At 40.1% G+C, this 21,297-nt stretch overlaps 2 protein-coding genes across 4 annotated transcripts in view; one reads left to right on the top strand and one right to left on the bottom strand.

Annotated features, from left to right (window-relative positions):
• Window positions 1–7,084, top strand: part of pola1 (polymerase (DNA directed), alpha 1) — a 45,092-nt gene extending 38,008 nt beyond the window's left edge. For all 3 annotated transcript variants that reach the window (XM_077509742.1, XM_077509741.1, XM_077509743.1), the window contains exon 37: window positions 6,347–7,084. In XM_077509742.1, the coding sequence (XP_077365868.1) occupies window positions 6,347–6,483 (137 nt within the window). In that variant the 3' untranslated portion in view covers window positions 6,484–7,084. The remainder of the gene's footprint in view (window positions 1–6,346) is intronic.
• Window positions 7,085–12,967: 5,883 nt separating this feature from the next.
• On the bottom strand, window positions 12,968–20,535 carry arxa (aristaless related homeobox a). Its single transcript, XM_077509059.1, has 5 exons — window positions 20,266–20,535; window positions 18,695–19,277; window positions 17,796–17,841; window positions 15,239–15,567; window positions 12,968–13,493 (listed from the first exon to the last, which is right to left on the bottom strand). The coding sequence occupies exons 1-5, from the start codon at window positions 20,435–20,437 to the stop codon at window positions 13,226–13,228; spliced, it is 1,398 nt and encodes a 465-aa protein (XP_077365185.1). The 5' UTR covers window positions 20,438–20,535; the 3' UTR covers window positions 12,968–13,225.
• Window positions 20,536–21,297: the final 762 nt, after the last annotated feature.

Below are 21,297 nucleotides of genomic sequence, written 5' to 3'. Positions count from 1 at the left end.
CGACGTATTCCGTAAGATGTCCATTTTACAAAAGTGAACTCGATGTCAAATGAGAAGCGCAATAATGTTTCCCATGATCTAAATCAGGGGTCACCAAGGTGGTGCTTGGTGGTCCCCAAGCATACCAGTGATGGGACATTGTTGATTTTCAAGGAATGCTGGAGATGTGATTATTTGAAAATTGGCAGAGATTAATATAAAAAAAAAAAGTGTAGAATTATTGTGAGAAATCATAATAATGAATATTTACTAGTAATTTCTTATTGAAGCCACTTACCAATTGGTGAACATTAGGAAAGATTAATGGTTCCCATTAGTGTTTAAATAATTAATACAATATATATATATATATATATATATATATATATATATATATATATATATATTTACTTTCAACATGTCAAATCTTTCCAATAACTTCCAATCTAATTATAGATTTTTTTTTTTGTAAAAAAAAAAATAAAAATAAAAAAGCCATAATAATAATAATTTTATGCTGTTTTTGTCATAAAAAAGATGCTGTTTTTAGGAATAAACAAAATATGTAATAGTCCAAAAAAACAAAAAAAGTTTAAAAGTGGAATAATCAAGATTATTTTTTGGGCATATGATAGGTCAATAATAATATAAATAGAATAAATATATATATATATATATATATATATATATATATAAAATTTTATTTATTTTGTAGTAGTAACAGCTTTAAAAAAAACTCAAACTGAACACATTAGGGACCATCCTTGTTTTAAGTGTTGAAGTAATTAGTACAATATTTTTTTGTCCATTTCTTTCTTCTTTCTTATTAATTTACTGATGTCAAATGTATTTACTTGTTAAAAACAAAAAACTTGTATACGCACTTCAAAATGTTTGCTTTGTTTCTTGTTTTGTTACCTTATTCTTTACTGCACAACCGATATTTATGTTTATGTACAGCACTTTGTATACAGCAATGCCTGTTCTTAAAGCGCTTTATAAATAAAGTTGAGTTGAGAGCATTTCAATATTCAAGAACTTCTGATCCAACTGTAGAAGCATAAAGTTTGTATGCTTTTATGCACTTTTTCTCATTAAAAAAAAAAAAATGTTTTTTAGACAAACACAAATATGTAATATTTCCATAAAAAGGTTTCTAATTTCCCATTTAACTCTAGCTATAAAGTTATAAATAACTGTACATTAATTGGAGAAAATGTTATTTCAGAAGTGTGTCAAATTGGTAGCACTTCAAATCAGTTACTACCCTCAATTGGCGCTCTGCTTCAACACGTTTGTTTGGTGTTATTTTCCCATGCCTGTATCATGATAGAAACTTGCACAGTACAACCTTGTTTTCAAACAAATTGGATGTAGCACTCTATTTTTTATTTTTTTACACTGTTTTAATGTTTCGATCAAGTATCTCTTATTTGCTGCCAGAATTGTCCTTGAAAACACCTTCACCTTTAAGACCTCGCCTTCATTCGCTTTGTTGTAGAAGCGCTGAAGAGGATAACCATGACTTGTGTCTTTGTGATAATGACCTGACAGTCATTTGGGGTTCAAGAAATGTCTGTAAAAAAAACAAAACATTGTTCCCGAACACACACACAAACACCTTCATGCTGATAGAAAGTATAGCTTTAAAGTGTTATCCTCCGTCCTGTGGCCGTAATACCACATATTACTGCATTACACACCCAGGGGCCACATTGCGGAGATAACAGGGATGAGACATACAATTCTATACTCTACGTGTAGGGTGCTTTTTGTGTAAGATCGTGTGCATGCGCTGTAGTTTTTTTTTCTTTCTTTTTTTTCTTAGCCGACATTTAATAATGCTAATACATTGATTGTATTGTTAGTGCAGATGGTCAAAAACACTTGCTTTAAGAGCAGGGGTGTCCTTTTGGACTGTTTTCCTTTGGGGGGGGGGGGGGCCACATACAGAAAAAAATACAGAAAAAATGAAGTATGCAGGGGCCAATTCAACATTGTCCAACGTTATTAAATACACTAAAATCAATAACTCAATGAATTATGTGTTGTAGTTATTCTAGTGCGGTTTTTTTTTTTTTTTTTTTTGTATTTTTGACACTTTGAAAAGATAAGGCAAACAGTTTGGGATTTCTCATGGTTTGGGCTGGTCTACAGCCCAAACCATGAATCCAGAACCAAAGCAAGAGTAGTCGGTAATAAGTTTTTAAAGCAGTGTTAATTCACATGAGGATCTTAGTCATTAACTCATTCGCTCCCAGTCATTTTCATTTTCGCTCCTGGCTGTTTTACTGGATTTTGAGAGATTTTGCAAGGCCCACAGAATATTGTGTTCTTTTGCTATAAAAACATGGAAACTACCAAAAGAAAGATTAGAGTCTTTTCTTTCAGCAGGATAAAAAGTCTATTTCTATCCGTTTCCCTTTAGCAGCAATTAGAATTAGAATATAGCTAAATTTCAAAACAGCTTTGTTGCAACATGGCCCTGGTTGATCTCTTATACTCTGCTGCCACCCGCTGGCCGTTTTTGTGATAGCTACATTATCATGTTCAGAGGCTGCGTCAAAGCCTTCTGTATGCTCTCGCATAAAAAAAAACAAAAACGTATAAATACGTCTTTGGGACCATGGTATTGTTTAGAATAGAACGTATTTATACGTTTTTGGGAGCAAATGAGTTAATGTAATGGTTACAATCGAACAGACGAACTAGAGCGATGCTTAGTGTAGTTCAACTTCAGTAGTATTTTGTTGTAGCTGCATTCGAATGTGTGCGGATTTGTTTGTTACAGATGCTCAACAAGCACTATAGAGCGCATTGAAGTCGAATGGCTCGCCGATTTGAACGAGAGCGTCTTATCTACATGTGCGTGGCGTTTTTGTGCCTGATTGCTGCGGTTGAGTAAAACATGGCGGTAATTTCATCCGCGGCGGGAGAGCTCCTAATAGATTATGCGCCCGCTCCTGAAAACACGCCGCCCGTCCGTGGCATCTCTCATATCGACGAGTTCCAGTCGTTTCTTGTCACTTTCCGTCTTTGCATCTTGTTGCTTTTTCTCCCTCCCCTCCCACGTCCGGGAGCGTGGGCGCGGTGATTGCGCGCGTGAGCCGTAATGTAATGTAATTTTGACGCATTGATAAAAACTAAATTGTCTTTGAGCTGCACTATTCTAACGGTCGCTTTTACCCGGCTTCTGCATTTGCCCGTCCTTTTCCTCCGTTCTCTCCGCCCTCCTTCCCCTCTCCTCGTACCCCCCCCCGTTCCTTTCTGCGGCATGTCCACGTCCGTGGGTGCGATTGTCGAATCAATTATTCATTCTGTGCAATTACACTCACACAAAGAAGTTTCCCCCGTGCTCCGAGTGGTGATTAAATTAACTGCTATTCCAGCTGCCCGCCACCGCCAGCCTAATAGAATATTCATGTAGGCGGCCGACACGATGGCCGATCTCCATTAACTTCATCATGCTCACTTAATTACAGGCTTGTTATTGTATTTACACCTAGTTAGAGCGTGCGGAGCCCCGAACGTGCTCGTGCCCAGTACTGCCGGAGTGTGCGCGGTTGTGTGGCGACACCATCGTTAGAGCCGAGATAACCTCTGATATGCTCACTTGTGATTTTTTTTTTTTGCTGGATTTTGACTGATTTTGCAAGGCCCACAGAATATTGTGTTCAATTGCTATAAAAGCATGGAACCTACCAAAAGAAAGATTAGTCTCTTCTTTCATCAGGAAAGAAAAGTATGTTTCTATCTGTTTCCGTTTTGCAGCAATTAGCATTAGAAGAGAGCTAAGTTTCATCAGTTTTCACAAATCTATTTAAAATTCAAAGTAATTTAGCTTTTTTTTCAAGATGGCCCTGGTTGATCTCCTTTGCTCTGCTGCCACCCGCTGGCCGTTTGTGTAATAGCTACCATTTCTGTAACCGTTCTTTGCAGTTGAGAGGCTGCATCAAAGCCTGCTGTGTGCTCTAGCATAAAAAACAAACAAAAGAAACGTATAAATACGTCTTTGGGACACTTACATTTTAAAAAACGAGTTTACACGTTATTGGGAGCAAATGAGTTAAAGGACACTTCAGTGTGTTTGAACAATGTCTATTAATTTGAATGTTTTCGCAAACAATCACAGAAGTTTGGTATAATTGATTTGTTGATCCTTTAAACATTTCTTGACAATAATATGTTATATGTGACCCCGCTATAGTCTAATCATGACGTTCTCGTTAATATTGCATTTATGGAATATGAGTTATGGAGCAAAATGCAGCCGTTTTTAAACCATCTAAGGCGGCGGCCATTTTGCCACTTGTCAACTGAAAATGACATCACAGTCGCTCACGTAACGCCCGATCACGGCTCAGGTATTGATGGGTACGACAAACGACCGGCGCCAAAACATACGAGACGACAGGGGGAGCTCCCGATACTGGATAAAAACTCACAATGTTAAGTCTTTGACTGCCAAACTTTATCAAAAAAAAAAAACCCAACGGTGCCAGCCGATTTGGAGCATTTTCACTCATATTTCAAAGCAAACAGAATATTGTGCCGTATGACGACATAAATATGGTGGATGATACCATATGAAAGATTGGATTCCATTCTTTCATGAGAAAAAAAAAAGTATGTTTCTACCTTATTCCGTTCTTTAGTAATCACCATTTGAAATTAGGTCATTGGAGTGACATAAGCGAAAATACAAAAATATTAAGAGAAAAACAAGCTTTTTTTGTGAAAAGATTTTTGCACAACAGTGACTGACTCTAATATTTTTTGTTTAGTGACAAGGCAGCGCTGTACAAGATGTTGTGCTGCCCATTGAGAGAAAAAAAAAACAAAAAAAAACGTAATATAAACGTAAATTAACGCTTTTGGCGGCATTCGTTAGGAGTTTAGAATACGTCATTAAACGTTTTTGGCAGTCAAAGAGTTAAAAATAAATAAAATAAAAAAATTGTGATCTTGATTTAAAAAAATAAAATAAAAAGCAGAATATTGTGTTTTTGTACATAACAGTAGTACCCAAAAAACAAAAAAAAAACAATTAAATTCCAAGACTAAACTCCTCTATGCATACTTCTCCAACTATTCTATTTTTGTTCCTCTTTTAAATCTTTTATCTTTTCACTGGTGGTGATTGAGGTGAGGAAGCGCAATGGTGGTGGTGGTGGTGGGGGGGGGGGGGGGGGGGAAGGATGATTTTCTACCTTTTTAGAAATGATGACATGATTGCTTTCGCTTGATCATGCATCATCACACCCACCCCCTTCTATTACCCAGATAAATAGACCCGTTTGTGTCTTCCTTCTCCTCCTTCCATCCGTCAGCATGAGTATGTTCTCGTCATACTTGCCAATGCCGTTGAAGTCGGCCACATATTGTGCTTGCGTGCGTGTGTTTGCGTTTCTGTGTATCTAACCTTTGTTCTCGTGGCTGCTCGGTAGGCTTCTATTTATACAGCGGCCGCTAATGTGGCAGGAAGGAAGGACAAGACGGGAGATATTGGCCATATGGACGATTTGGACACACGTGTGTGTTTACAGTACATCATCTCGAAATGCATTACCTCCTTACGGGTCCCATATTTACCGGACATTTGTATGCTAATGTGTTTAATGAACACTCTTGGTGACCACCACCTCAGAACAGGAACAAATACTGCGACGATTCTGATCAGCGTAAAAAAAAACAACAAAAAAAACCCCTCAGAATGTCACATTTTTTATGTCATTCTGTGGGGGTGGTGAGTCCTAATGTGGGCTAAAAAGTATGGAAGTATAAGTGGAAAATGCAAGCAAACAATCAAAAGTAGGGTAACGGTTGGAAATAATGTGATTAAATAAGCGGTTGGTTTTTTTTTTTGTTTTTTTTACATCCACATGAGAATGGCGTCATCAAATTGTCAATTGAATTCCCTTCATCTGCGCCATTTAACTTCTTGTGTCCGATAGTGGGCAGATTGCTGGGTTTTAAGACACTTGATGCGCACTCCTCGCTTGCTGTATCGTTTGGGAAGATTTAGCGAATGGCGGCTATCTTGCCAGAGATGGTATCACTCGTCTCACAGCGGCCCACCTGAGGGGATAACACACCAGATATCGACTTAACGCTCTCGCTGGACTTTCGCATCGATTTCTCGTTCCCTCTCTGCTCGCGCTGCCATCGAACGGTCGGTCCAATTGTGCGATCGCCACCCCGACCTTCAAAGTGATAGCATTACGGGGAGATCGCAAAGTAATCTCCAGGTAAACTCCGATTCAGGTGATTTATTACTCGCCGCAAGTTTGATGTTTGATCCAATTCATGGTTATTGAGAGTAACAAAATCATTTTATTTGTTCGATTTTTTTTTTTTTTTTTTTTAGCTCGCGCCGGCTGGTGGAACAAAGAAAAGGAGGCGTACCGGAAGCTGAAGGACGTGCCGGACAAAGCGCTTAACGCCAGCGGCTACTCAGAAATTAACCTGGCCAAACTCTTCCAAGCCTTCTCCTCCCTCAAGTAAAAATTTCACGTTGGATTATATTGTTGTTCATTCATCTCATGGTTCCGGTACACGTTTTAAAGCCCAATCAATCACATATTGACCCCCCCCCCCCCCCAATCATCCAGAGAAAAGGCGAGTGAAGACATCAAAATGACCGACAAGATTAGAAACGGTGTCCAAAAATTCCATCTAGTCCAAAAGCCCCTAATTAGATAACGATAGCGACCTCGGACCATTCGGACTTACTGGATGCCTGAAACCAATGACCACTTGTTCTGATTGCCTCCATTCGTCATCCGTTTGTGTGTGTTATGTGTTAAAAGTCAGGATGATAAAAGGTGACTTGTGTGCGAGGAGGCCACATGTGCCGGCGTCCCGTCACTCTTTTTTTTTTTTTTTTTTGTCTCTCTTATCGAACGGCAAATCTTCGAGTGCGCCGCCTCCGTTTAACCGTTTTCACCCCTTCTCACTCGCCCCCCAAACTTGTCAGATTATCACTTCACATTGCGTTTTTAAACACTCGTCATTTTCAGTCGAGTGTTGTAATTACTCGAGTTGTTTGTATTGCCGTTTTCATATTGTTGAGACTCTTTGATATTAAAATCAAAAGATAAATAAACGTGGTGTTTATCTTGTCATTTGTAATGCTCGCTGAAGCCTTTTTTTTTTTTTCAACACCTAATGCTGCTTTAACGTCGATTACTTTTGATTGATACTGTGAAAGACATTAATATAACTGCTTATTGGGGGTGTAACGTCTCTTTCTGATAGATTATGACTAACGCAAGCACAATTATAGTGCCAAATGTTAAATTATCGTTTTGTTATTGTAATTCATTTGGACAGAGTATTTGTTTTGAATTTCTGATGGAAGTAAAAATGGTTAAGTAACAATAAATAATGCCTTGGAAATTTGACACAACACAGAAGAGTGCTGTTAATTTAACAACCCTGGCAAATTTGCATGATTAAAAATTTTTAAAAAATCGCTGAAACCATGTCTTGCACAACTGTCACCTGCCAATCAAATACCTGACTTGGGAAAACATCATTATTACAGCTACACACAGGAAATAGGAGTTAAGCAGCAAAATCCAACCATTTGTATCCATATCAGTGGGGCGGCCATTTTGCAAATTGCTGCCGACTGAAAATGGCATCAAAGTTGCTCAGGCAACGACCAATCACGGCTCAGCTTGTCAATGTCACATAACCAAATTCAGCCCTGAGCAACTGTGATGTCATTTTCAGTTGACAGCAAGTGGCAAAATGGCCGCCCCCGGAGATGGATAAAAACAAGTGGATTTTGCTACTTTATTTGTATTCCATGAATATTAATCAGAATACCGTGTTTAGACTAATGCGGCTACATAAAACACATTATTGTAAAGAACATTTTTGAGTTGACTTCCTCTTTAGCCCTCTTATGTTCCTTTTTTAGGAACAACGCTCATGGGTCAATATGACCCGCTTATGTTTGGTTGTCAGAAATAATAGCAAAACCGTCTTGGGAGCAACGGTGAAAATAAATAAAGCAAGTTAAATGCCAGCTGTTAAAAAAAATAACGGTATTACCCGCTCTGTTAGGTTGTCAGCGATAACAGCATGCAAATTAAACTACCAAACATTTTTGGGAGAAAAAAAATAAAATAAAAATCTTGTACTGGATCACCATGACTTGCTGTCAAAAAATATGCAAATTAAATGTTTGTAATTACTTTGAATGAAACAAATAAGAGCAACAGTAGAAGTTGATTTTGTTTTTGATTTTTTATGGGTCAATTTGACCCGCAATATAACAGGAGGTTTAAGTGGTCTACCCGAAGGGAAAATAGCGAGCGAGCCACGCAAGTAAGCGAGCGAGCGAGCCACGCAAGTAAGCGAGCTAGCGAGCGAGCGAGCCACGCAAGTAAGCGAGCTAGCGAGCGAGCGAGCGAGCCACGCAAGTAAGCGAGCTAGCTCGCTAGCTAGCTCCACATCGCTAGCTAGCTAGCTCCACATCGCCGTTGTGCCAGATGAAGGCACTGTCGTTCTTTTATTTGGACATTGGTTGGCAATCAATACATTCGTAGCACCATCTTTAACAGTGCCAATCCAAACGGAGCATTATTATCTTTGATATAGCTCTTCCTATTGGATCTCAGACTTGTTTGGGCGTAGCTAATGGTGCGCGATATGTTTTTTTATTCCCCACAATCAGGTTGAATTTCCTGTGTTGTGGTTGAAGTTAACTCCATTAAGTGTCTAGTATATCCCACCAAGAATTCTTTAATACATTCAATTGATTTCCTGTTCCAACTCCGTCCCGCTGTTTACATTTCCATAAAGACTGCCCGCCTCACAAATCACTTGAAACCATTGTGACCCGCAAAGGCGGCCTAAAGTGGACCGAGCACTTAAATCATGATTCACAATGAATGGAACATGCTGCGTGCGAGCAAAAGTGTATTTAAGTTTCAGGAACTTTACATATTTATTTAATTCTATCGTCTCCTCCGGCTGCTCAGCCTTGTTTTATTTTTCTCCCCCTTTTGGATCAAATCAGCCTCATCTCTCAGAAGAGGCCAACTATTCTCACTAGCAGCGAGGGTCTTGTTTTGTCCCGGTCCGCCGTAAACCAGTCAAACGGAGTCCCTCGCATTAATTCGACCCCGCTAAGCTAATAAGGTCGAACAAGTCTCTTTGTATTGTGGCGTTAAGCTTTATTGCTCGTCGTTTTGACCGGCGATGGACAAGGTAGGCTTTGATGAGGGAATTAGTCCTCCATTCTGCGGCTGTTATTCATCGCGCGCTGGAACTACAAGCGGCCGAGAGGGTGTCAAAAGGAGAGCCGGTCCTATTGCAAAGTGTCTCCCTTGTTGGAGCTGAAAGGGCGGTTATGAGACGATAAACCGCTTAATACACTGAGCTAATTGGATGAGAGCAAGGGAGACGAGGAATTAAAGGGGCAACCCGAGAGGGGAGCACAGTGCCGTGGCCCCCGCTATTCAGCTCTTTCACGGGGCCCGGGGAGGGGAGGGGAGGGGGGATGACGACGTAGGGGGGCGGGGGCTGTTCATCAAAGCGCATTGGAAGCTCTGAGTGAGTGGGTAAGTGAGTGAGGGCTGATCCGGCTGAGGCCGTGGAGTGATTGGGCCTATTCTCCTCTCTTGCTAGGGACGTGGGGTGAGAAATGAGGGCCCGGGAATCTAAATCAGGGGCCAAATCAAGTCCGCAAATACGTGTGAGGGAGGGGTAAGCAAGACATCCAGTCCAGACTCACCTGTGTAGTATCACATCAGGGACATTTTATTTTATTTTTTTAGGTGCAGAAGAGAGAAGGATCTAACGTTATATGATTAAAACATTTTCTCAAATATTGGTCAAGTAAAGTCAAGGGCAAGTCAAGTAAAAAAAAAAATAAAAAATAAAAAAATTCTTTCAATGTGGCCACTAGTCTGAACATGACATTTTGATTAAGATGTTTTTGGAATATGAATTAAGCAGCATAATTCAACCGTATATATCCAGCTCCATTTTGTCGCTTTTTGTCGACCATGTGTGACCATTGTAGTAAACTTTACATTATGGATGTATGTTCTAAATTATAGATGTCCTAATTTGTTGAAATATATATTTTAATTATACAAAGTAATTTTACATGTACGGCTAGCTAGCTTGTTTTGTTTAGAGCGGTAATTGTTAGCCTCATAACTTTGATTTAAGTTGCAATATTACGTGGTGTGACCATTGTAGGAAGCTTTCCATGAAAAATGTTTTTTATAAAATATAGATTTCCCAATTTGGCGAAAATATATATTTTAATAATTGTAATTTCACTTGTGTGGCTAGCTAGCTCGTTTTTAGATGACTAATTTGTTCGACTCATAACTTTGATTTAAGTTGCAATATTATGTGGTGTGACTATTGTAGGAAAAAAAATGAAAAATGTTTGTTCTAAAATAGTTTTCCTAATTTGTAGAAAATATATATTTTAATATTTATAATTTTACTTGTGTGGCTAGCGAGCTCGTTTTGTTTTAGATGGCTAATTGTTAGCCTCATAACTTTGATTTAAGTTGAAATATTATGTGGTGTGAATTTTACATTTCCCAAATTGTAGATACTTTTGAAATGGTAGATAATAGTAAAAAAAAAAAAAATCATAAAGATTCAATTTGTTTGTTTTTTTTATAATAAATTAGCTGTGTTGGTTCTAGTGAAATCTTTATCTGTCAATGACCCGCATTATTGCATTATTTTTGCAGCTGTGTCCCCTGCATGAGGCCTGCGTGAATATGTGAAGACAGGACAAGTAATTTGCCCAATATAACTCAATAATTTTTTATTTTTTTTTTCTCCCCCCCCCTCTTGTCGGCTGTCTTCTGATTCCCGCTTGTTTGGAGTAAATTGAGTGATTAACAGGTGTCGGACCTGTGAAACAAGTCCACCGAGGGAGGAAGAAGAGGCTTTTTTTTCACTGCGGCATTCAATCAAAAGAGGGACTAAATTAATCCTCGGGGTAATTTCACGCGATTTCCACCAAGGATGGGTCAAACGGAGGAGAATGCGCATTGATTGCTGTAATAGTCCCCGCTTCAAGTGAGACGCTCGTTGGGGGGTGGTGGGGGAGGATTGGGCGGATTTTTTTGGGTGGGAGGTGGGATTAAAGCACGCGAGGCGTATGTGTGAAAGCCGACTGATGAAGTGGTTTGTTACTTCATTAATGACAAAGAGGACTCACTTCCAGCGACACGGCATTACAGATGTTAAGACCAATTTAGCGGCTCGAAGCCTTTTTCTCAAGGAAGTTTTGTCGCCACCCGCCCAGCTAAAGTGCTGGATCTAATTGAAAAGCCCTCGCCTTTGTGTCTCCTTTCACACGTCGGGGGATTACGCTCATGAATATATGGCCTCTATTTTGTCAACTGGCCTCAAGAGGGAGAGACGCAACTGAAATACGTCAGCCGCCGATAGAGCGCTGCTACTTTGGAAACGAAAATCAGCGTTTATTCGTATATTTCAGCCAAAAAGAACTTCATTTCATCAAGGTCATTTATTCAGATTAGACTTCTCAGTTCATAAGGGACATAAATAATGATCTAGAAATCTAATAATTGATAAAACACATGGAGTTCTACACAGCTCACGTCACGAGTGCAAATTATCAAAACATGCCCTCCGGAAATGTACACAAGCTTCTGTTTTGAAAACGAATCTTTTTTTTTTTTTTTTTTTTTTTTTTTTTTTGTCGTCGTATTTTGTCCTTCGTCTTTACACGATATGTACAGCTTTCTTTTCACGCAGCCATCCGAGACGTCCCGGCTCGGCTCGCCAAGTCCTGAGGCCGGACTCGGGCATGACACGCGTGTGGCTGGAGGACAGGTGAGCGGCGGGAGAGGAGTCACGCGTGTAGAGAAGACTCGAGTCAGGTCTGTGGACCGGTTTCCTTTGGTTCTGTGCGGGTGGCTTGACAGCGAGTCGGGGACGGTGGCAGGGTGGGTTTTTTTTGTTTGTTTTTTTCACTTTTTTGGATCATTTTCTTTTTCATTTATGCGTCATAATTTAGTCATTTTATCTACTGTAGCTTAGCATTAGTTGCATCCATTTTGTTGTCAAATATGTTAAGAATGTGGAACCTTTAGTCCAATTATGATGCATCTATGAACACTTTTTTTGAAAATTGTATTGACAAACATTTTTTGTTGAGCTAGGTATGATGGTTGTTTTCAAAATTGATATCACTTTTTCTCTGCCACGTCAAATTTTTTAACGATAGATATGCGTTGTCTTAAAAAATATATATATATATATATATAAAAAAAAAAAGTCCAATCGTAAAATCAGCTTTTTTACGACAGTCTTACTACAGCTCAACTGTGGAATTTTGCTTATCATGGAGAAAAAAAAACTTGACGTGCAACAAAAAAAAGTGACTGCAATTTTGGAATGAGAATTCCAATTTTAGTTTTAATCAGCATAAAAATCTAACTCAACAGATTTTTTTTTTTCTTTTTTAAACCACCATGGAGTCAAGGTTCCTCTCTCCTGGTTGAAGTAAAAACATTTATCGGTACATCTGCACAATCGAATGAGATCCGGAACAAAAATTGTATAAATCAAATCATTCTTTATAAAGATAATTTTCAGTTTGATTGAACGTGTGAGCTATTCCTTTTTTTTTTTTTTTTTTTTTTTCTCTTTTCAGACCGATACTAGTACACACAAATTTAACTCGATTATGAGTGGGACCAAATAGACTCAGTTTTAGAGTAATATTTACACTTGGGAGAGAAAAAAAAAAAAAGAATTTAAAAAAAAAATATTTCCCCTAAAAACAAAGACATATTTTTTTTTTTTTAAAGAAATGCTTATATATCCCATTATAGCATTTTTATTTAAAATTGCATGAAATTAATGGCATTTTTTAAAATGATAAATCAGCACTTGCCCATTCCATGCTATTTATTATTGGCATATTTTGTGTGGTGGAGAAGTGTACTGCATCAAGAGAGCTGTTTAAATTCACTTTTTTTTCTTTCTTTTTTTTTTAACCCAAAGTATGAGAAATGTTATGTACATTATCTTTATTGAGTATTTGAAACAATCACATTTTTACACATTCGGGTTTAGGATCTCATTCGATTGTTGTAGTCTGAAAATGAGTCACCCATGCTCACTCTCTCTTTCTTTTGTTTGTAGTCAGTGTTTGTGTGACTTTGGTCGTGCTACTATGTCGGGGGCGGGGTCACGGAGCTCCAACGGGAGGCCTCGAATATGTTCAGCACACCTCCTTCCCCGCCGCTCCGGGGGCCAGGATGTTGATCTGGGTCAGCTGGGCCGAGTGTTCCTTGGCCTTGAGGCGCAGGGCGGCGATACTGGAGGCCCGGCGGTCCGCCGCCGCTGAGGACGAGGGGGCCGGAGACGGGCTCGGGTCGGCCAGGATGGCGCCCGCGTCGACGGCGGGGGCGGGCTGCCGCTGCAGGAGCGCGGCGGCGGCGGCGGCGGCGGCGGAAGCGCTGGTCAAGGGGCCCATACTGGAGAAGAGCCTGCGTTGCAACGTGAGCACAAATTTGCTTTGAATTCCGTCGACGTGAACGTGTGACGGCAGACACATTTGCAGTTAATTAAGGCTTTGGGTGTCCCAAATGAGGAGCTAATTGTGACATGCGGTGTTTGCAGTGTCAGCGCTCTTCGCAGCTTGTTTTGCGCGATCACACATTTGGTTAATTTATTAAGACATTTGGCAGTGATTGCACACCACACTGCGAATGGTTAGCACTCAAACACATTTCTAATCAGACGCCCCCGAGATAAATAGCAAAAATCTGGAAGCATCTGTTATTATTAGTCTTAGTGCTGGCAGTCGTTTAAAGGAGAGTTAATTTTTATCAACAAAAACTATTTCCTCAACACATTTTCCACTGGACTAAAACTAGACTAAAACCCTCATTAACTCATTTACTCCCAATAATGTATAAATACGGTTTTTTTTTGTTCTAAGTGTCCCAAAGACGTATTTATACGTCTTTTTTTGTTTTGTTTTGTTTTTTTATGCTAGAGCATACAGAAGGCTTTGATGCAGCCTCTCAACTGCAAAGAACGGTTGCAGAAATGGTAGTTATTACACAAACGACCAGCAGGTGGCAGCAGAGCAAAGGAGGTCAACCAGGGCCATGTAGAAAAAAAGCTCAATTTTGAATAGATTTGTGAAACTGATGAAACTTAGCTCTCTTCTAATGATAATTGCTGCAAAATGGAAACAAATAGAACCATACTTTTTTTTCCTGATGAAAGAAGAGACTTTAATCTTTCTTTTGATAGGTTCCATGCTTTTATAGCAATAGAACACAATATTCTGTGGGCCTTGCAAAATCAGTCAAAATCCAGTAAAACAGCGAACGGGATTGCGAAACGTGAAAATGGCTGCGAGTGAATGAGTTAATAATAACTGGGACTAAATCAGGATGCATTTTAGTTCATGACCAAAAATGAGACAAAATGATATGATTTGGTTAAAATCTTGTCTCTGCATGTGGACACACGGCACAAACACATGGGACAGACAGGAGGCGGAGTCACGGTGAAAGCTTAAAAAAAAAGTGAATTAGAGTTATAATCCAACGGCTATAACTAGGTATGGATGTAACGATATATCGTGATATCGCCGATTATTCAATCTCCCACAATATATTGTCGTCATGTCACGATATTAAAAGCAGCACATCTGTTAAAATGAAAAAAAAGTCAGGTTTATTTTAGTTATTTTTGTAAAAATAAAATGTAGTTTGTTAGTTTTCGTTTTTTTTTTTTTTTTTTTTTTTAAACAAAAGCATCTTCGTTTTTGTTTTATTTTGTTAACAAAATTGTTTTTGGGATTTTAGTTTTTTTTTCGATAGTTTTAGATAACTAAAATAACCTTTAATAGCACCTGTGTTTTTCGACACCTTCCCTTCTTCCTTTGACATCTCCAAACATTTTTGTTTTTGTTTATTTTATTTGAACTGAGTCAAATGCCATTTTTAGCATATGTTGCGGGCCACTAAAAAAGGGACGGTGGGCCGCAAATGGCCCCCGGGCCGTAATTTGGACACCGCTGTTTTAAATCCACGCGAATGGTCGTTAAATTGTGCAAATACTGTCAGATGATAAATACCCCAAGAGGCATGAATTTTAGAAACTAGTTGAAATTTGAACAGTGTAAATTAGAAGTATTATGCGGCAAAAAAGTGCGGAGAATAAAAATCACAATAACATATGTGGGAATGCTAGAAGCAAAACAGGCGACGCCCACCTCCCGAAAGTTGGCCCGATGAAAGCCGGGTGGCGGAACATGGCGGCCGTGCCCAGGAAAGTGCCCAAGCCCAGCGGGGTGGCGAGAGGCGGCGCCGAACCGTTGTGGTGGGGCGGGGCCAGGCCGGGGAAGGCGGCGGCGGCCGCCGCGGCCGTCCACGCCGACTCCAGGGCGGGGTGCGGGTGAGGCGGGAAGGGTCCGCCTTCCAGGTAGTGGCTGAGAGGGTGGCCCGCCGCCAGAGGGCCCCCGAAGGGCAAGCCGGCCGGGTGGGCCTGCACTCCCGCCTTTTCACGCTTCCGCCATTTGGCCCTGCGGTTCTGAAACCACACCTGGACGGACAGACAAGGTAATTTCACACTTTTTATTCATATACGGTCACATCGCCAAAATTATTCATGATTATAAGGCATTTTTTTGTCATTTTTCGTTCCATATATATCAGTTTGTTTGTTTTTTATGTATATATTTTTTAGGGGTCCTTCTCCCCTACAAATAGCACCGGTTGGCTGTAAAGTCAATATAAAAGTCTTTTATATTGTGCCGTCTTCTGATCGGTTATCGTTTTTTCAAAGTCGGTGATCGGTCGAAAAATCCTGATTGTGTAAAAGTCAGTTGCCATCCACATCCTCAAAAAAACAATAATTAGTAACTTACTACTTCGCTGACTGTGCCAGTCAAAAGCAGAGGATGTCATTGTAAATATGTGTAAAATTTCTGAAATGTATTTTGAATTGAATCTCATTACTCCAGGTATGTAATTTAATGTGCTTACATGACAGCAGGGTTATAATAGTTTGGGATTTTTCATCAATAGTTTGATTGTATTTTGTTTGGACTTTTTTTTTTTTATATTCAGTTTTAAGAGCATGCTTGTTTGATTTTATTTTTTCGAAAATGATCAGTTTTAATATTAGTTTTAGTTTTGCAAAATGAAAAAAAAGAAAGTTACTAAATATAGCCTGACAATTCTCTTTTGCACAGAACCAAAATGAATTGATCTAAAAATGAACTCTGAAAAGCAAATATTGTGACAAAGACGAAAACGAACGTCATTTCCGGTATAGTGTTGCTTCGGTTCGCTTTTTGTTTTGTATTTTAATTTTTTTTATTATTTTTTTTTTTATTATAGTAAAAGTATATTCGTTTATCAATTGTATTTTTCCCTTAGTTTTCGTACCGCAGCTGTAATTAATTACCTTCAAGAATACTGAACGCCGTTGTCCTTTTCAGGTGTGCTGCAATTACGGTAATTATACGCGCAAGGTAAATCGTGCCAACTCACAGCCTCCTTAAATCTACTTTCTGTCTAATTAAACCCTGCTTTTTTTGTGGCCAGGCTTGGGGTGCAAAGGGGGGAGGGGGTGGTTTAAGGTAATTAAAAGCCCTGTTGACTAAAAGACCCACAAAATTGCCGCTGAACTGGCCTCCAATGACAATTAATGCGCTTTAAATGAAATTCTTGAAAGCGACGCGGAGCGAGTGGGAGTATTTAACTTTCCCACGCATGCAGCCACTCTCGCCCGCTGGCCAGTTTGCACTGCGAGACGCACAAAGAGCAAAAATGTCAACATGCGGTGGAGCGAAGTGATTGAGCGACAGGGACAGTACGCGCACGCGCACTATTCCCAAGAGGGCTGTTTAGCATGACACAGTCCCTGGGGAATTTATGAGTTTTTATCACCTCCCGATGGCGCCCGCTAAGTGATTTGTTCACCTACAGCCCCCCCCTCTCGAGAGACATCTGTTGTACCACCGTCGGCCATTGACCCTCCAGCCGTGTTTGAACTGTCTCTGTGGTTATGAGCCCCCGCTTTGGACATGCGCGCCACGCTTTCAGTGCGAGATTGAGGAGGGGGCGGGGGGAGGGGGGGGGGGGGAGCAAACACCTTTAATGGCCTATCATTCGCTCCCAAGTGCAAAGCATGGGATCAATGCAGGTCTAACTGCAATCACAGAATAGGAAATCAAATAGCATTACGCCCCCCCCCCCCCCCCCCCCCCTTCACACTCACCTCACCCCCCCCCCCCCTCCTCTTTTTTCCTTCTGATGGGAATCCAAACCCGGACAATATGTTTACTCGTGCACTAAGTGAGCGCTTTTATGAATCGCTTAATTGCCGCTAAAAAAAAGCGATGCAGGCGCGAGATAGAGCGCCAATAACCGGAAGTGCGGGCTCTTGTCGCGCACGCGCTTTGGCCTCGCCCACTCCCCTTTTAAAACACCTTTGCAGTCGTAAATAATGGCCGCCTTTCATTGCACCTGTAGCATACATCCGCGAGTTTCAGCTAAACTAAAATAATAAGATAAAATCTTTAGAAGCTTAACTACAGTTTTTTGTTTTGTTTTGTTTTGTTTTATATAAGAGCTATTTAAAAAGTGATAATGCTCACTTATTTATTTTATTTTGTTTTTGTAATATCTTCCTGCTAAACATGACGTTTCTTGATAATTATCTGGAGTGCATATTTGACTTTTTATTACTAGTATTTTTATTTTATTTTTTCCCCCAAAGTGGGTCGTGACGTCATGAATAAACGTGGGAGGCCTTCCACTTACTTGCACTCGAGCTTCGGTCAGATCCAAACGCATGGCGAGCTCTTCCCTAGAAATAAAAGAACAAAGCAAGACAAAATAAAATTAAATTAAATAAAAAAATCAGCGTTTTGAATTGTTTTCAACAATACAGGTGGCAAAAAATAACCTTTCAATTTTCCTTCTTCCTAACCAGCTTGCTTGAACTAAAAGACATCATTGCACAATGCACATGTTCTATTTTCCCTGTCTGCAATAGGTGGAAATAGGCCTATGGTGATTGTTAGATTTTGTTTTTATTTTTTTTCTCCCTTCTTCTTCTTTTTTCCTCCTCCATCCCGGCGGCCCTGTCAACTGTAACAACATAATGGCTGGAATAATGACATCCAAACGAGTCTGCCTCGCACAAAAAGCAATTGACGCCCCATTCAGCTGCGGGTAAATGAGACCCACAAAAGTACACCGCGGAAATATGAATACTGTCATCTCGATATGAAACATATTGCAAAAAATAAAAATAAAAAAAATCTAATTATAAATTAAAATGTGTTATACCAAATAATTATTAGTTCCATTGCAGCATGTATTTATTTATTTATTTATTTATTTATTTATTTACAGCGTGTTGGGGATTTTTATTATTTTTTTTTAACTTGTTTACAGATTTTTTGTTTAAAAAAAAAATATTACAATGGCTTTAACTGAGGCATATAATGCCCATAATGATATGGTCAATTGCAATTATATTCCATGAATGTACATAATTATTTTGCTGCCAATATAAGAAAATAATTTACTACAAAAATAAGTAAAATTAGTTCATAATTCGCATTGAGTAAAATGAGTGGGCCTGATTTTGACTATGGCAGCAAATTGGTAATAAATGAATGAGAAGGGGGGGGGGGAAGAAAAAATGGCGTTACCTGGTGAAGACGTCTGGGTAGTGCGTCTTTTGGAAAGCCCTCTCCAGCTCCTCCAGCTGGTAACTGGTGAAGGTAGTCCTGTATCGTCTCTGCTTGCGCTTCATCATGCCCTCCTCCGAGTCGCTGCCCGCCGACAGACACACGCTGTCCTCCCCGTCCCCGGCGTTCAGGCCCTCCCTCTCCTCGTCTTTGGGCGACGGGCTCGGGGCCGCGTCCCCGCCGCAGTTCCGCTCCTCCGTCTTCACCGCGTCCTCGTCGAACTTCAAGGCGCCGAGCTCCACCAGGTTGCCGCCGCCGCCGCCGTCCTCCGCCGAGACCGGGCTCGTGCGTTCGCCCGCCTCGGGCCGGCTCAGCGACGCGTTCTCCCTGTACGACTTGCTGCGGCTGATGCTCACCTGCGGCGCCTGGATGATCTTGAGGCTCTCGGCGGCGCCTTCCATGAGGAGGAGCCGCTCGCGCTCGCGCTCCTGCAGCTTCATGTCCGCCCGCTCTTGCAGCAGGTATTTGCCGCCCGGGCCGTACAGGCGGCGGAGCTTCGGGGGGAGATGCACGTCGGCGCTCAGGGAAAGCTCATTGGTCGGCCCTGCATGGTTAGAAAAGAAGTATAGTCCAAGAAAGTAATATACGTATTGGCAATCACTCATTAGGCAAAAAAAAAAAAAAATGTCATCAGTTGCTGTCCTGTCGAGGTGCCCTTGAGCAAGGCACCGTCTCGCCTCTGTTTGCGCGCCGTTTCACTTGTGTGCAACACAAAATAAAAACAGTGTAACTTGAATTGATTAATTATGGTGCGATCAATTAATTTAAAAACTAATTTTAAAAAATACTTTCACTGCTTAATTGTATCTCACACAGCCCACCTCTAAAAAACGTTCGCTCAAAAAGCTTATTTGCCAATTTAAATTAAGCCATAGCAAAACAATACATTAATATTTTGGCTTAAATAGGCCTTTAGCAAAACATAAATAATTGCCAACTTGTCATGCATCAAAATAACTAGTCAGTAGTTGTCAACTGTTTTTTTTTAACCGCTGTTTTAGTGACATATAAGGCACACTAATAAATCTTATTTGTCTAAAACCATAAGGTTATATGTCAAGTCTTTGACTGATTTTTTTTGTTTGTTTGTTTTTGCACTTGAAAGAAATCTAGTGAAGAATTATTGGCTTCATTTTTAAATATATATTTTTATCTAATGTAGCTCCAACATAAGGACACAACGTGAAAAACTGAGTAATGCAAAAAAATACATTTGTATCCTATTTAATGTGAAAAAGACATTTAACCTATAGTATTTATTTTAAACGTGTTAGCCACAAAATTTGTATGAAAACAGATTTGGTTATGTTTACTAATTTACACGTGAATTGGTGATGAGCAAATGAACGTAAACTTAAAAGTTAACAATAGGCTACAAAATGTCTTTTAAAAGTTGCTAAGGATATTTTTTTTGTTTACGCCTTCAATGAAACACAAGTATAATAATCCTAAAAAAAAAAAAAAAAAAATGTGATGCGTCCTATTTATTTTCGCCTCAAAAGAGAAAGTTGCGCGCACGAATTGAGACGTACCCTCCGGCGCCTTGTCGAGCTCTCTGGCGGGAAGCGCGCCAATGAGTCGAACCCTGCACGGGCTCCGGCGGCCCAGAATGCTGTCGATGCAGTAGGACGACAGCAGCGTGGGCGACTTGCTGCCTTTCCTCTCGCCCCTCTCGTGGACGTCCTCGTCAAAGTGGCCGCTCATGTCGACTCTTCTCCGGCCACTTTGCGTTGCGCTCTGCCGTGGACGAGACGCGGTTCACTTCTGTCACGCACGCACGCACGCACGTACGCGCCTCCTGATTGGTCGACAGGCTTAGCGCGTGTGTGTCGAGGGAGACTCGGAGGAGCTGCTTTATATATTTTACATTAAGGTTAATTTGAGGGGAGGGTGACAAACGCTGACATGGACTATGCACGCCACACGGAATGAACCTTCATCTTCATTCCATTCTGTCATATTTACGATGAATTTCATTTGGACCATTTGTGAATCCACTACTGGGTCAAAAACATACTTGGATCTATTTTCACCCAACTAGCAAAACAACAAACCCCTAAAAATTGGGTTGTCTTAATTAATACGAAACATCCCCAAGTTGGGTCAAATTGACAGGTCGCGCCAGTTTTTCAACAGTTTCAGCGTGAACTGGTGCACAAAAAAAAAAAAAAAAGTATTGTAACAATGTAGTTGAATTTCAAACAGGTGTTTAATAATAATAAAAGGCCTATTAGCTGTTGGGGCAAAAAAATTAAATAAAAATAAAATGGGCGACACTTCTTGAGTCGATTTAACCCAAATTATTATTATTATTATTATTATTATTATTATTACTGCGACTGGCTGGCAACCAGTCCAGGGTGTCCCCTGCCTACTGCCCAGAGCAGCTGAGATAGGCTCCAGCACCCCTCCGCGACCCTTGTGATGCCTCACAAGCGGTCAAGAAAATTGATGTATTGATTATTATTATTATCATCATTATCATTATTATTATTATTTATTTTTTTGTGTAAAAAAAAAAAAAAATGATTCCGAAAATTGCGTCACATGGACTCAAGATATGG

The sequence above is a fragment of the Festucalex cinctus genome, chromosome 20 (genome assembly GCF_051991245.1).
Source record: "Festucalex cinctus isolate MCC-2025b chromosome 20, RoL_Fcin_1.0, whole genome shotgun sequence".
Classification (NCBI taxonomy): Eukaryota; Metazoa; Chordata; class Actinopteri; order Syngnathiformes; family Syngnathidae; genus Festucalex; species Festucalex cinctus.
The sequence above is the reverse complement of the archived record's forward strand: the minus strand, read 5'-3'. Positions and strand labels throughout refer to the sequence as shown.

What these genes read in the sequence shown, in the direction of transcription:
- arxa (XM_077509059.1), bottom strand. Translation starts at nt 20,437, where the DNA reads ATGAGCGGCCACTTTGACGAGGACGTCCACGAGAGGGGCGAGAGGAAA. An exon ending in GCTCGACAAGGCGCCGGAGG is followed by an intron (nt 19,278 to 20,265) that starts GTACGTCTCAAT and finishes CTAACCATGCAG; the next exon opens with GGCCGACCAATGAGCTTTCC. An exon ending in TACCCAGACGTCTTCACCAG is followed by an intron (nt 17,842 to 18,694) that starts GTAACGCCATTT and finishes TTTTATTTCTAG; the next exon opens with GGAAGAGCTCGCCATGCGTT.